General features: G+C 40.0%; 1 protein-coding gene across 1 annotated transcript in view; it reads left to right on the top strand.

Moving 5' to 3' along the window:
* Positions 1 to 14,520, top strand: part of IGSF10 (immunoglobulin superfamily member 10) — a 41,364-nt gene that overhangs the window by 14,808 nt on the left and 12,036 nt on the right. The window contains exons 4-5 of the mRNA XM_024769069.1: positions 5,312 to 9,610; positions 10,072 to 10,969. Of these exons, the coding sequence (XP_024624837.1) occupies positions 5,312 to 9,610; positions 10,072 to 10,969 (5,197 nt within the window). The remainder of the gene's footprint in view (positions 1 to 5,311; positions 9,611 to 10,071; positions 10,970 to 14,520) is intronic.

The raw sequence follows: 14,520 nt of genomic DNA, 5'->3' as shown, positions 1-14,520 counted from the left end.
AGTGTATACATGTCAATCCCAATCTCCCAATTCATCACACCCACCCCCCCACCACTTTCCCCCCTTGGTGTCTATACGTTAGTTCTCTACATCTCTGTCTCAATTTCTGCCCTGCAAACTGCTTCATCTGTACCATTTTTCTAGGTTCCACATATATGTGTTAATGTATGGTATTTGTTTTTCTCTTTCTGACTTACTTCACTCTGTATGACATTCTCTAGATCCATCCATGTCTCTACAAATGACCCAATTTTGTTCCTTTTACGGCTGAGTAATATTCCATTGTATATATGTACCACATCTTCTTTATCCACTTATCTGTCGATGGGCATTTAGGTTGCTTCCATGACCTGGCTATTGTAAATAGTGCTGGAATGAACATTGGGGTGCATGTGTCTTTTTGAATTATGGTTTTCTCTGGGTATATGCCCAGTAGTGGGATTGCTGGGTCATATGGTAATTATATTTTTAGTTTTTTAAGGAATCTCCATACTGTTCTCCATAATGGCTGTATCAATTTACATTCCCACCAACAGTGCAAGAGGGTTCCCTTTTCTCCACACCCTCTCCAGCATTTGTTGTTTATAGATTTTCTGATGATGCCCATTCTAACTGGTGTGAGGTGATAGTCCAGCCGTGGCTAGGACTTCCAAAACTATGTTGAATAATAGTTGTGAGAGTGGACATCCTTGTCTTGTTCCTGATCTTAGACGAAATGCTTTCAGTTTTCCACCATTGAGAATGAGGTTTGCTGTGGGTTTGTTGTATATGGCCTTTATTATGTTGAGGTAGGACCCTCTGTGTCCACTTTCTGGAGAGCTTTTATCATAAATGGATGTTGAATTTTGTCAAAAGATTTTTCTGCATCTTTTGAGATGATCATATGGTTTTTATTCTTCAGTTTGTTAATATGGTGTATCACATCGATTGATTTGCATATATTGAAGAATCCTTGCGTCCCTGGGATGAATCCCACTTGATCATGGTGTATGATCCTTTTAATGTGTTGTTGGATTCTGTTTGCTAGTATTTTGTTAAGGATTTTTGCATCCATATTCATCAGTGATTTTGGTCTGTAATTTTCTTTTTTTGTAGTATCTTTGTCTGGTTTTGGTATTCAGGGTGATGGTGGCCTCATAGAATGAATTTGGGAGTGTTCCTTCCTCTGCAATTTTTTGGAAGAGTTTGAGAAGGATGGGTGTTAGCTCTTCTCTAAATGTTTGATAGAATTCACCTGTGAAGCCATCTGGTCCTGACCTTTTGTTGGAAGATTTTTAATCACAGTTTCAACTTCATTACTTGTGATTGTTCTGTTCATATTTTCTATTTATTCCTGGTTCAGTCTTGGAAGGTTATATGTTTCTAAGAATTTGTCCATTTCTTCCAGGTTGTCCATTTTATTGGCATAGAGTTGCTTGTAGTAGTCTCTTAGGATGCTTTGTATTTCTGCAGTGTCTGTTGTAACTTCTCCTTTTTCATTTCTAATTCTATTGATTTGAGTCATCTCTTTCTTGATGAGTCTGGCTAATGGTTTATCAATTTTGTTTATCTTCTCAAAGAACCAGCTTTTAGTTTTACTGATCTTTGCTTTTGTTTTCTTTGTTTCCATTTCATTTACTTCTGCTCTGATCTTTATGATTTCTTTCCTTCTGCTAACAATGGCTTGTGTTTGTTCTTCTTTTTCTAGTTCCTTTAGGTTTAAGGTTAGATTGTTTGAGATTTTTCTTGTTTCTTGAGGTAGGCATGTATAGCTATAAACTTCCCTCTTAGAACTGCTTTTGCTGCATCCCATAGGGTTTGGATCATCGTGTTTTCATTGTCATTTGTCTCTAGGTATTTTTTGATTTCCTCTTTGATTTCTTCAGTGATCTCTTGGTTATTTAGTAACATATTGTTAGGCTCCATGTGTTTGTGTTTTTTACATTTTTTTCCTCCTGAAATTGATTTCTAATCTTATAGCGTTGTGGTCAGAGAAGATGCTTGATATGATTTCAGTTTGCTTAAATTAACTGAGGCTAGACTTGTGACCCAAGATGTGATCTGTCCTGGAGAATGTTCCATGCGCACTTGAGAGGAAAGTGTAATCTGCTGTTTTTGGATGGAGTGTCTTATAAATATCAATTAAATCTATCTGGTCTATTGTGTCATTTAAAGCTGTGTTTCTTTATTAATTTTCTATTTGGATAATCTGTTGATTGGTGTAAGTGAGGTGTTAAAGTCCCCCACTATTATTGTGTTACTGTTGATTTCCTCTTTTAGAGCTGTTAGCAATTGCCTTATGTATTGAGGTGCTCCTATGTTGGGTGCATATATATTTATAATTGTTATATCTTCTTCTTGGATTGATCCCTTGATCATTATGTAGTGTCCTTTCTTGTCTCTTGTAACATTCTTTATTTTAAAGACTATTTTATCTAATATGGGTATTGCTACTCCAGCTTTCTTTTGATTTACATTTTCATGGAATATCTTTTTCCATCCCCTTGCTTTCAGTCTGTATGTGTCCCTAGGTATGAAGTGGGTCTCTTGTAGACAGCATATATATGGGTCTTGTTTTTGTATCCATTCAGCAAGCCTGTGTCTTTTGGTTGGAGCATTTAATCCATTCACCTTTAAGGTAATTAGCGATATGTATGTTCCTATTACCATTTTCTTAATTGTTTTGGGTTTGTTTTTGTAGGTTCTTTTCTTCTCTTGTGTTTCCCACTTAGAGAAGTTCCTTTAGCATTTGTTGTAGAGCTGGTTTGGTGGTGCTGAATTCTCTTAGATTTTGCTTGTCTGTAAAGCTTTTGATTTCTCCATTGAATCTGAATGAGATCCTTGCCGGGTAGAGTAATCTTGGTTGTAGGTTCTTCTCTTTCATCACTTTAAGTATATCATACCACTCCCTTCTGGCTTGTAGAGTTTCTGCTGAGAAATCAGCTGTTAACCTTATGGGAGTTCCCTTGTATATTATTTGTCATTTTTCCCTTGCTGCTTTCAATAATTTTTCTTTGTCTTTAATTTTTGCCAAATTGATTACTATGTTTCTTGGCCTGTTTCTCCTTGGGTTTATCCTGTATAGGACTCGCTACCCTTCCGGGACTTTGGTGGCTATTTACTTTCCTATGTTAGGGAAGTTTTCGACTATAATCTCTTCAAATATTTTCTCAGGTCCTTTCTCTCTCTCTTCTCCTTCTGGGACCCCTATAATGTGAATTGTTGTTGTGTTTAATGTTGTCCTGGGGTCTCTTAGGCTGTCTTCATTTCTTTTCATTTTCTTTATTCTGTGTCACGGCAGTGATTTTCACCATTCTGTCTTCCAGGTCACTTATCCATTCCTCTGCCTCAGTTATTCTGCTATTGATTCCTTCTAGTGTTTTTTTCATTTCAGTTATTGTATTGTTCATCTCTGTTTGTTTGTTTTTTAATTCTTCTAGGTCTTTGTTAATCATTTCTTGCATCTTCCAATCTTTGCCTCCATCCTTTATCTGAGGTCCTGGATCATCTTCACTATCATTCTGAATTCTTTTTCTGGAAGGTGGCCTATCTCCACTTCATTTAGTTGTTTTTCTAGGGTTTTATTTTGTTCTCTGGTACATAGCCCTCTGCCTTTTCATTTTGTCTGTCTTTCTGTGAATGTGGTTTTTTACCACAGGCTGCAGGATTGTAGTTCTTCTTGCTTCTGCTGTCTGCCCTCTCTGCTCTGCCCTTTATGATTTAGGAACAACATATGCCTGAGCTTGATAGGGCATGGCAGAGTTGAGGAATGGAAAGTGTTTCTGTTTGAATGGAACTGAGTGTGGTGGAGAGAATGTAAATGACATGATCAGATTTGCAACTGAGGTAAAATAACTGATGTCCAGGGCCAAGCAATAATCAAACCAAGATGGGATCATAATTCTGTGACAAGGTTTAATTAAGCCAGAAGTCTCCCATGTTTTTTGCTATAGCAGGGTTTGAGCCCAGGGTACTGGGAAGTAGGTAAAAGGTAACAGCTGTTGGTAAGTGGGTGGTTGAGAAGAGCCTCTTATGAGTGCTCAAAGAGGTTTGCAGGCTTGCCAGCTACCTCCTCTGTGTAAGTTGGGACTTTAAATTTTGCTGAAGAATGCTGAGTAGCCAGATATATGTGGCATTGCCTGTAACATTGAAGTACACACTGAAGGGTTTGGAGTCATTGGTCAAAGAGATTTTCTCAAGCCTTTGAGAGGAATCATGCACACATGGGAAGGTGATTTGACCCTGTCTGGCCACTCTGTCACGTGATATCTTCTAAGAAGTACAATGCTTCTTTTAAATGCTGTGTCTAATGCATGATATGGAACAGCATGGAAGTCCCTGGCTGTATTTTGTAGGAGGTAAAACTCCATACCTCTTACCAAGTATTGCAGTGACCAGCCATTTTAAATAGGCTCACCAGAGCTGTATTTTTAAATGACCAGGTACGTGATATCTGAATACCTGAAAGAGGAGATTTCTATGATTCGCAAAGGCTTAGGGTGGTCCAAGAGCTATAAGATTTTTCAGGCTTCTGACTTCACCAAAATATCAGTCCTTTAATGGGCTGCTCCGTTGCTTGGGCACAATGTTCCTCTTTCCCCATTAAACTTGATCCTCCTCCATTGAGTCTACCTCAGTTACCAAAGTCATACTGTGTCTTCCTTCACTCTTCTTCTTAATCACCCTCTCTGTTCAACCACATCCTCACCTCTTATTGATTGGTTCTACCAACTTCATTATCTCCTGCAACCATCTTGTTGTCTCCATTCCTACTGCGGCCAAGCTAGACCACACCAAGATACCTTGTAATTCACTCATTGTTCTTTTTGGTAATGGACAGAAGCTTGGGTTCTTAATGATATCCAAGGGCTTATAAATGGTAATTTATCAAACAGGTTATCATTTAAAGGACAGTGAAGGTCTCTGAGTCTTAAAACATTAAAATGGGGAAACAGAACTGAATAATAAATAAGTTAATAAAAAGCGACAAACATAAGCATAGCATTTTGTTTCCCTAGATAAGGAAACTATTTATTCAACTAATATTTACTGAGTACCAAATATATATATCAGGTACTTTATAGGCATGGGAAATATAGCAGTGAACAAGACAGACAAATCCTTGTGCCTATGGATATGATATTGTGGCAGGGTATACAGACAATTTGTTTTCAGAAATCAATCCAAAGACAAAAAAAAAAAAAAAGGACGAAACACTAAAATTTCTAAATTGTTGTTTTAAATTCTAGCAAAAGCTACTTATTCAAAATGTTTAAATGTTAATTCATAAAGAAGCCACAACTGGCAGTAATTCAATTGTCATTTTTTCTAGATATAATAAAATGCAAAAGAGACAGAAGTCCCTCCAGTCCTCAGCAATGTCCACGTTGCATGAACCCCAGGACCTCTAAAGGCAGGCCCTTAGTTGTGGTCCCAGCTGCAGCTTTCCTGTGTGCCAAGCCAACCATTGACCCCTCCCTGAAATTGAAGAGCCTGACTATTCTGGAAGATAGTGTTTCTGTGTCCATCTCTCCCCAAGATTTCATGGCACCCTTCGGCTCCCTGACTTTGAATATGACAGACCAGTCTGGAAATGAAGCTAACATGATCTGCAGTATCCAAAAGCCCTCAACAACATCATCCACTGCATTCACTGCAGAAAATGACTATATCATGCTAAACGCATCATTTTCAACATTTCTGGTGTGTAACATAGATTACAGTCACATTCAGCCAGTGTGGAAAGTGCTGGCTTTGTACAGTGACTCTCCTCTGATCCTAGAAAGGAGCCACTTGCTCACTGAAACACCACAACTCTGCTACAAATATAAACAGGTGGTACTGAAGCCTGAAGACATCTTTACCGACATCGAGGCTGATCTCAGAGCAGATCCCTCTTGGTTAATGCAAGACCAAATTTCCTTGCAGCTAAACAGAACTGCCACCACACTCAGTACACTGCAGATCCAGTACTCCAGCGATGCCCAAGTCACTTTACCAAGGGCAGAGAAGAAGCCAGAGAAACACAAATGGACCATGATTTCCAGGGATAACAATACTAAGCGGGAACGCACTGTTTTGGTCGGTGGGACCATTGACCTAGATTGCCCCAGCCAAGGAGACCCTCCCCCACAACTGGAGTGGCTTCTAGCTGATGGAAGTAAAGTGAGAGCCCCTTACGTTAGTGAGGATGGGCGAATCCTGATAGACAAAAGTGGAAAACTGGAACTCCAGATGGCTGATAGTTTTGACACAGGCATATACCACTGCATAAGCACCAATTACGATGATGCAGATATTCTCACCTATAGGATTACGGTGGTAGAGCCCTACATAGAAGCTTATCAGGAAAATGGAGCTCGTCATATAGTTTCCATTGGTGAAACACTTGACCTTCCATGCCATTCTACGGGTATCCCAGATGCCTCTGTCAGCTGGGTTCTTCCAGGAAACACTGTGCTCCATCAGTCCTCAAGAGATAAGCAAATTCTTAACAATGGCACATTAAGAATATTACAGGCGACTCAAAAAGACCAGGGTCATTATCGTTGTGTAGCAGCCAACCCATCAGGGATCGATTTTTTAATTAACAAAGTTTCAGTCAAAATAAAAGGGCAACAGCCAGTGGAGCATAATGTAGAAACAGATGGATCTGGGTTTGATGAGCCCAATGCCATTGCTCAGCTTAAGGACCCACCAGCTGCACAACTCTCCACATCTGCTCCAGTGAGGGCGGAGGCTGGAAAACAAGTCTCAATCACAAGTAAGAATCCTAAGCATGGGGTGTTAATAGCCCAGCGGCGTGGAGATGCAACCAACCGACGTTTCGGAGAGCACAGGAGGCAGTTCCCTCCCTCTGCCCGGAGAATTGACCCACAACACTGGGCAGCACTACTGGAGAAAGCTAAAAAGAATATTATGCCTGAGAAGCGAGAAAATACCATAACAAAGCCACCTCCACCGGTCACCCAACTCCTGGAAATACCTGGTGAGGAAGTAGACTCATCAGGCATGCTCCCTCCAGATGAGGAATTTATGGTCCTGGCGACTAAAGCTCCCAGTGTTCTGGCAAGGACAGTGACTGCTGATTCCAGAAAATCATCTGATAGCCCTGTGACAAATATAACTGCTGGCACCCAAGTCTCCCCAGTTGTGAGTCCACAGATACTACTGCCTGAAAAACCAAGAGGTTTCAAACCATCTACTACTATTAAAACTAAAGCCATGTCAAAGAATATGAACACAACCACATCAAGCAAAATGCAAGGCACAACCAACCGAAATTTATCTACTATCTTTCCTCTACTACCTGAAGCAAGTCAATTTCAGGATACTGACGACATGGAGAGAAAAAGAGAGCATTTGCAAAGTGCACCCCCAGTAACAGTGGGGGCTACTACAGTCAAAGATGTCCATATCAAAATTCTGGGCAGTGCTAACAGTAAAGCTGATGTATTTTTAGGATCAGTAAATGCCACGAAGAGTCATCAGACGTCTGTAATAGGAGTCAGCGAACCCTGGGGCCATCATTCCCATTCTCACGTTACTCAAAAACCTAACACCTCTAAGCGCCCTTCAGACCCATACACTGGTGCTAATTCTCAGTTACACATTCCTAGAAATAGTACAATTAACACTCCACTGTCCAGACACTTTGGAAGACGGAGGAAAATCTGGAGCAGGGGGCGAACTCCAATTTTCCGACAGCATGGATACAACTTTGTGAGGCCAACACTCAGAGGTTCTTCTGTAGAAAGAACCACTGCATTTTTAGCCACAGAGCGCAATGTGGAATGCCCATCCTGTTCTCCCAGAGAAAGACTCACCACTGCTGCAGCAGCATTGCCTTTTCCAAGGTCTTCCCCCATCACCCTTCCTGAAGCTAAAATTGCCAGAGTCATAGCAGAAGAATCTACAACTCTAGTCCACAATCCATCATTACTATTTGAGAAAAAACCAAATGTAGATGTTGAGAAAACAACACCGAAAATAAAATATTTCAGTGCTGAAAGTACCCAAGTGACTCCAACTTGTGCAGTTATGACTCATGCAACAAATATTAGTTACCCAAGCATGTCTAAAGCCAGTGAAGCTAAAAGAGATTCAGTGATTGTATCACCACTTCCAGGTCCCACCATCAAGCCACCTATGCCTACTACTATAGCCATTACAAGACTTTCAAGAAGGAAAATTCCCTGGCATCATATCTTTGTAAATAACCATATCCAAAAAGAAAAGCTAAAGAATCAGCAAAAATTTGGTTCACAAAAAAGCACAGACTTGGTTCTTCCTAAAATATCTCCTGCTTTACCCACAGATAAAGTTTCTCCCTTCCACTTCACAACACTCTCAGCAAGTGTGATGCAAATTCCATCCGTAACATCAGCTACAACTCACCACAGTACCACTAGAACACACAGTCGTATAAGTCTCCCAACAATGAAGGAGCTGCCCTTCCCACCTGTTTACCCTACACCTCCTAGTAGCTCAAGCAAAGAATCAAGTACAGATTTCATATCACTGCAAACAGCCATGCTGACAACTACTACTGCCCCTGCATCTATCATTATCAACAAAGCCCAAATAGCCAGACCCAGGGCACGAAAAGTACAAAGAATAAAGGAGCCTCAAAAGAATAGGAATGACCCAAATAACTCTCCCAGCCAGATTTCTGGCTTCATTACACCCACCACTGTGACACTTCCTGTTCTAACAGCAGCTGAAACTTCAACCAAACCCAGTGTGTCTGCTCTCACTCATTCTCTTCTAGAAAACATAAAAGAAATTCCAAGCACAATTGGTCTTCATCCAAGAACATTTCATCTGACAGATGTGCTTGAAGAACCACCCCAGAAGAGTAGTCAGACTTTGAAGAGCACAGCTGCTTCTGAAACCACTTTGTCCAGCAAACGACACCAGAGTACCACCACTAGGAACACAATCCTTAGACGCTCAACTGTGCCACCCTTCCTGAGCGCCAGTGCCACTCCAATGCCAATTCCCACCTCCCCTCCCTTGAGTAACCAAAGTGCAGTTGCTGACAATATGGCAACTCCCATTTTCAGGATGATGACAAGTACAATGGTCAAGTCACATGAATCCTCAAAGCACAATGCTCATCCACAGCAATTAGCAGTAACATCTCCCCAAACTCACCCAAATGCCAAGTTCACAATTGGAATCACCCACTTTATCTACTCCAATCTGTTACGTTCTACTTCTATGCCAGCACTAATAACAGCTAAATCACAGAATTCTAAGTTGACTCCCTCTCCCTGGTCAGAAAACCATTTTTGGCACAAGTCACACCCAGAAATGGCTGAAAAGGTCAAAAAGCCAGTAGTGAGCATACTGCCCACTCCAGATCTGCCTGAGGGCACCACTCATGCTTCAAATTGGGATATACAGAAGAATGCAAAGAAAAGTAGCTTCAATAAGACACCAATTCAAAAAATAACAACTTCCAAATTCCTTCCCTTTGATTCTTTATCTAGGAATATATTTGAAAGGCCCAGAATAGTTGGAGGAAGAGCGGCAAGTTTTACTGTTCCAGCTAACTCAGATGCCTTTCTTCCTTGTGAAGCTGTTGGGAATCCCATGCCCACTATCCACTGGACCAGAGTCTCATCAGGTATTTGAAACTGTTTCTTTGCGCTTCATCTTCTTTAGTTACAAAACAAGGAAAACACTGTGTTATGTTTTGGGGTTATGTAGCCAAATAATCAACATCAACCTCAGATTTCTCCAAGACTCAAACAATATCCTTATTTGATATATGCATGGCTTTTTGCTCATTAGAAGGTTTTAAAACGTATGTTAAGACCATTTTTTTGAAATGCTTTGAAAGCAGATCCAAAGAAATTGTGAATGGTCATTGTGTTGAAGCATCTGGCTTTTACATTAAAATTAGTTAAAAAAAAATCCAGAAATAACTTTACTAATCTGAAGACTAGGTGTCTTAATTTTAAATATATTTTTTCCCAGTAGCCTAACAAAAAGATAGCGTTCCTCTTGAGACTTCCATGTGAGCAATTTATGTTTACTATCTAAACTTTGATGACCTATGGCTATAAATTTCTTTCTTCTTATCAGGACTTGATTTGTCTAAAAGGAAACAGAATAGCAGGTTCCAGGTGCTCCCCAATGGCACCCTGTCCATACAGAGGGTGGACATTCAGGACCGTGGACAGTACCTGTGCTCAGCATCCAATCCATTTGGCACAGACCGCCTTCATGTCACCTTGTCCGTGGTTTCCTATCCCCCCAGGATCCTGGAGAGACATACTAAGGAGATCACAGTCCATTCCGGAAGCACAGTGGAACTGAAGTGCAGAGCTGAAGGCAGGCCCAGCCCTACAATTTCCTGGATTCTTGCAAACAAAACAGTGGTCTCTGAATCATCCGAGGGGAACAGGCAGGCCCTGGTGACATCTGACGGGACGCTGGTCATCCACAATCTCAGCATTTATGACAGGGGCTTTTACAAATGCGTGGCCAGCAACCCAGTGGGCCAGGATGCACTGCTGGTTAAAATACAAGTTATTGCGGCCCCACCTGTTATTCTAGAACAAAAGAGGCAAGTTATTGCAGGGACTTGGGGTGAAAGTTTGAAACTGCCCTGTACTGCAAAAGGAACTCCTCAGCCCGGTGTTCACTGGGTCCTCTCTGATGGCACCGAAGTGAAACCATTACAGTTCATCAATTCCAAGTTCTTATTTTCAAATGGAACTCTGCTTATAAGAAACATAGCCTCTTCAGACCGGGGCACTTATGAATGCATTGCTACCAGCTCCACGGGCTCAGAGAGAAGGGTGGTAATTCTTACAGTGGAAGAACGAGAGACTATCCCCAGTATAGAATTTGCATCCCAGAAATGGATGGAGGTGAATCTGGGGGACAAATTACTACTGAACTGCTCAGCCACTGGGGAGCCGAAACCGAAAATAATCTGGAGGCTACCATCCAAGGCTGTCGTCGACCAGTGGCACAGGTAAACCATACCTTTCTGTTGAGATTATCTTATTTAGCCGTACAACTTCTGAAGTGGTAAAAGGGGTAGAGTGAGAGTAGCAGCAGTGTTAGAGAGCACACAGACTCTACACAGAAAAGTAACTCGCTCTAAAGAAAACCTAATCATTTTGAGACTGATACAAAATAATACAAATTATATAAAAACCAAGTTTCTTACATGCCATACTCTAAGGGCCAGCTTCTTCCTGAGTTTATATAGTTAAAAAATCTCATTTGCTTCCATACTTGTGACAGTTTTAAAATGATACCTGTGTAAATGTATTTATAATTTTTCTATCCAAAAATAAGAGGGAATGTTGTAAAGCAATCAAGTTCTGGAGAGATGCACTTCATTATTTCACTCTTCAGAGTCTCCTAGTAAAGGATTTTCAATTTTAGTGCAACCTATACTTAATTTATTCTACCCTAAAACTGCAAAGCACTTTATCAAAGTCACAACATTAAGGCCTTCACAAAGTGAAATGTATTCAGGACCTCCAATCACTCTGACGGTGTCGGACACATATATACACATACACACTTTCTCTAATATCTCCTGTTACAGGCATATTAATAGTGATTTTTAACTGTTTTCTATACAGATTAAATCTCTTTGAAGAATAAGTTTGAGTATTAATTTTTGACATTTACATGACTTCATACAATGATGTTTCATAATATGACAGAAAAGATGGGGATGAACATTTCCATTTTATATGTTTGTTTATTTTTAATAGATCCTTATTGGAGTATAACTGCTTCACGTTACTGTGTTAGTTTCTGTTGCACAACAAAGCGAATGAGCCACATGCATACACATATCCCCTCCCTCATAAGCCTCCCTCCCACCCTCCCTATCCCACCCCTCTAGGCATCACAAAGCACCAAGCCGATCGCCCTGTGCTATGCTGCTGCTTCCCACCAGCCAACTATTTTAGGTTCGGTAGTGAATATATGTTAATGTTGCTCTCACTTCGCCCCAGCTTCACGCTCCCACCCCATGTCCTCAAGTCCATTTTCTATGTCTGTCTCTTTATTCTTGCCCTGCAACTAGGTTCATCAGTACCATTTTTTTTTTATTCCATATATATGTGTTAGCATATGGTATTTGTTTTTCTCCTCCTGACTTACTTCACTCTGTATGACAGACTCTAGGTCCATCCACCTCACTCCAAATAACTCAGTTTTGTTTCTTTTTATGGCTGAGTAATATTCCATTGTATGTATTTATCACATCTTTATCCATTCATCTGTCGATAGACATTGAGGTTGGTTCCATGTCCTGGCTATTGTAAATAGTGTTGCAATGAACATTGTGGTACCTGTCTCTTTTTGAATTATGGTTTTCACAGGGTATATGCCCAGTAGTGGGATTGCTGGGTCATATGGTAGTTCTATTTTTAGTTTTTTAAGGAACCTCCATACTGTTTTCCATAGTGGTTTTATCAATTTATATTCCCACTAACAGTACAGGAAGGTCCCCTTTTCACCACACCCTTTCCAGCATTTCTTGTTTGTACATTTTTTTGATGATGGCCATTCTGACTGGTGTGAGGTGATACCTCCTTGTAGTTTTGATTTGCATTTCTCTAATAATTAGTGATGTTGAGCATCTTTTCACGTGCCTCTTGGCCATCTGTATGTCTTCCTTGGTGAAATGTCTATTTAGGTCTTCTGCCCATTTTTTAACTGGATTGTTTTTTTGATATTGAACTCCATGAGCTGTTTGTGTATTTTGAAGATTAAGCCTTTGTTTATTGTTTCATTTGCAAATATTTTCTCCCATTCTCAGGGTTGTCTTTTTGTCTTGTTTATGGTTTCCTTTGCTGTGCAAAAGCTTTTAAGTTTAATTAAGTCCCATTTGTTTATTTTTGTTATTTCTGTTACTCTAGCAGGTGGGTCAAAAAATAATTTTTCTATCCAAAAATAAGAGGGAATGTTGTAAAGCAATCAAGTTCTGGAGAGATGCACTTCATTATTTCACTCTTCAGAGTCTCCTAGTAAAGGATTTTCAATTTTAGTGCAACCTATACTTAATTTATTCTACCCTAAAACTGCAAAGCACTTTATCAAAGTCACAACATTAAGGCCTTCACAAAGTGAAATGTATTCAGGACCTCCAATCACTCTGACGGTGTCGGACACATATATACACATACACACTTTCTCTAATATCTCCTGTTACAGGCATATTAATAGTGATTTTTAACTGTTTTCTATACAGATTAAATCTCTTTGAAGAATAAGTTTGAGTATTAATTTTTGACATTTACATGACTTCATACAATGATGTTTCATAATATGACAGAAAAGATGGGGATGAACATTTCCATTTTATATGTTTGTTTATTTTTAATAGATCCTTATTGGAGTATAACTGCTTCACGTTACTGTGTTAGTTTCTGTTGCACAACAAAGCGAATGAGCCACATGCATACACATATCCCCTCCCTCATAAGCCTCCCTCCCACCCTCCCTATCCCACCCCTCTAGGCATCACAAAGCACCAAGCCGATCGCCCTGTGCTATGCTGCTGCTTCCCACCAGCCAACTATTTTAGGTTCGGTAGTGAATATATGTTAATGTTGCTCTCACTTCGCCCCAGCTTCACGCTCCCACCCCATGTCCTCAAGTCCATTTTCTATGTCTGTCTCTTTATTCTTGCCCTGCAACTAGGTTCATCAGTACCATTTTTTTTTTATTCCATATATATGTGTTAGCATATGGTATTTGTTTTTCTCCTCCTGACTTACTTCACTCTGTATGACAGACTCTAGGGCCATCCACCTCACTCCAAATAACTCAGTTTTGTTTCTTTTTATGGCTGAGTAATATTCCATTGTATGTATTTATCACATCTTTATCCATTCATCTGTCGATAGACATTGAGGTTGGTTCCATGTCCTGGCTATTGTAAATAGTGTTGCAATGAACATTGTGGTACCTGTCTCTTTTTGAATTATGGTTTTCACAGGGTATATGCCCAGTAGTGGGATTGCTGGGTCATATGGTAGTTCTATTTTTAGTTTTTTAAGGAACCTCCATACTGTTTTCCATAGTGGTTTTATCAATTTATATTCCCACTAACAGTACAGGAAGGTCCCCTTTTCACCACACCCTTTCCAGCATTTCTTGTTTGTACATTTTTTTGATGATGGCCATTCTGACTGGTGTGAGGTGATACCTCCTTGTAGTTTTGATTTGCATTTCTCTAATAATTAGTGATGTTGAGCATCTTTTCACGTGCCTCTTGGCCATCTGTATGTCTTCCTTGGTGAAATGTCTATTTAGGTCTTCTGCCCATTTTTTAACTGGATTGTTTTTTTGATATTGAACTCCATGAGCTGTTTGTGTATTTTGAAGATTAAGCCTTTGTTTATTGTTTCATTTGCAAATATTTTCTCCCATTCTCAGGGTTGTCTTTTTGTCTTGTTTATGGTTTCCTTTGCTGTGCAAAAGCTTTTAAGTTTAATTAAGTCCCATTTGTTTATTTTTGTTATTTCTGTTACTCTAGCAGGTGGGTCAAAAAAG

The sequence above is a fragment of the Neophocaena asiaeorientalis genome, unplaced genomic scaffold (genome assembly GCF_003031525.2).
Source record: "Neophocaena asiaeorientalis asiaeorientalis breed wild unplaced genomic scaffold, Neophocaena_asiaeorientalis_V1.1 scaffold118, whole genome shotgun sequence".
Classification (NCBI taxonomy): domain Eukaryota; kingdom Metazoa; phylum Chordata; class Mammalia; order Artiodactyla; family Phocoenidae; genus Neophocaena; species Neophocaena asiaeorientalis.
Note: the sequence above shows the minus strand (reverse complement) of the source record. Positions and strands in the feature narration are given on the sequence as shown.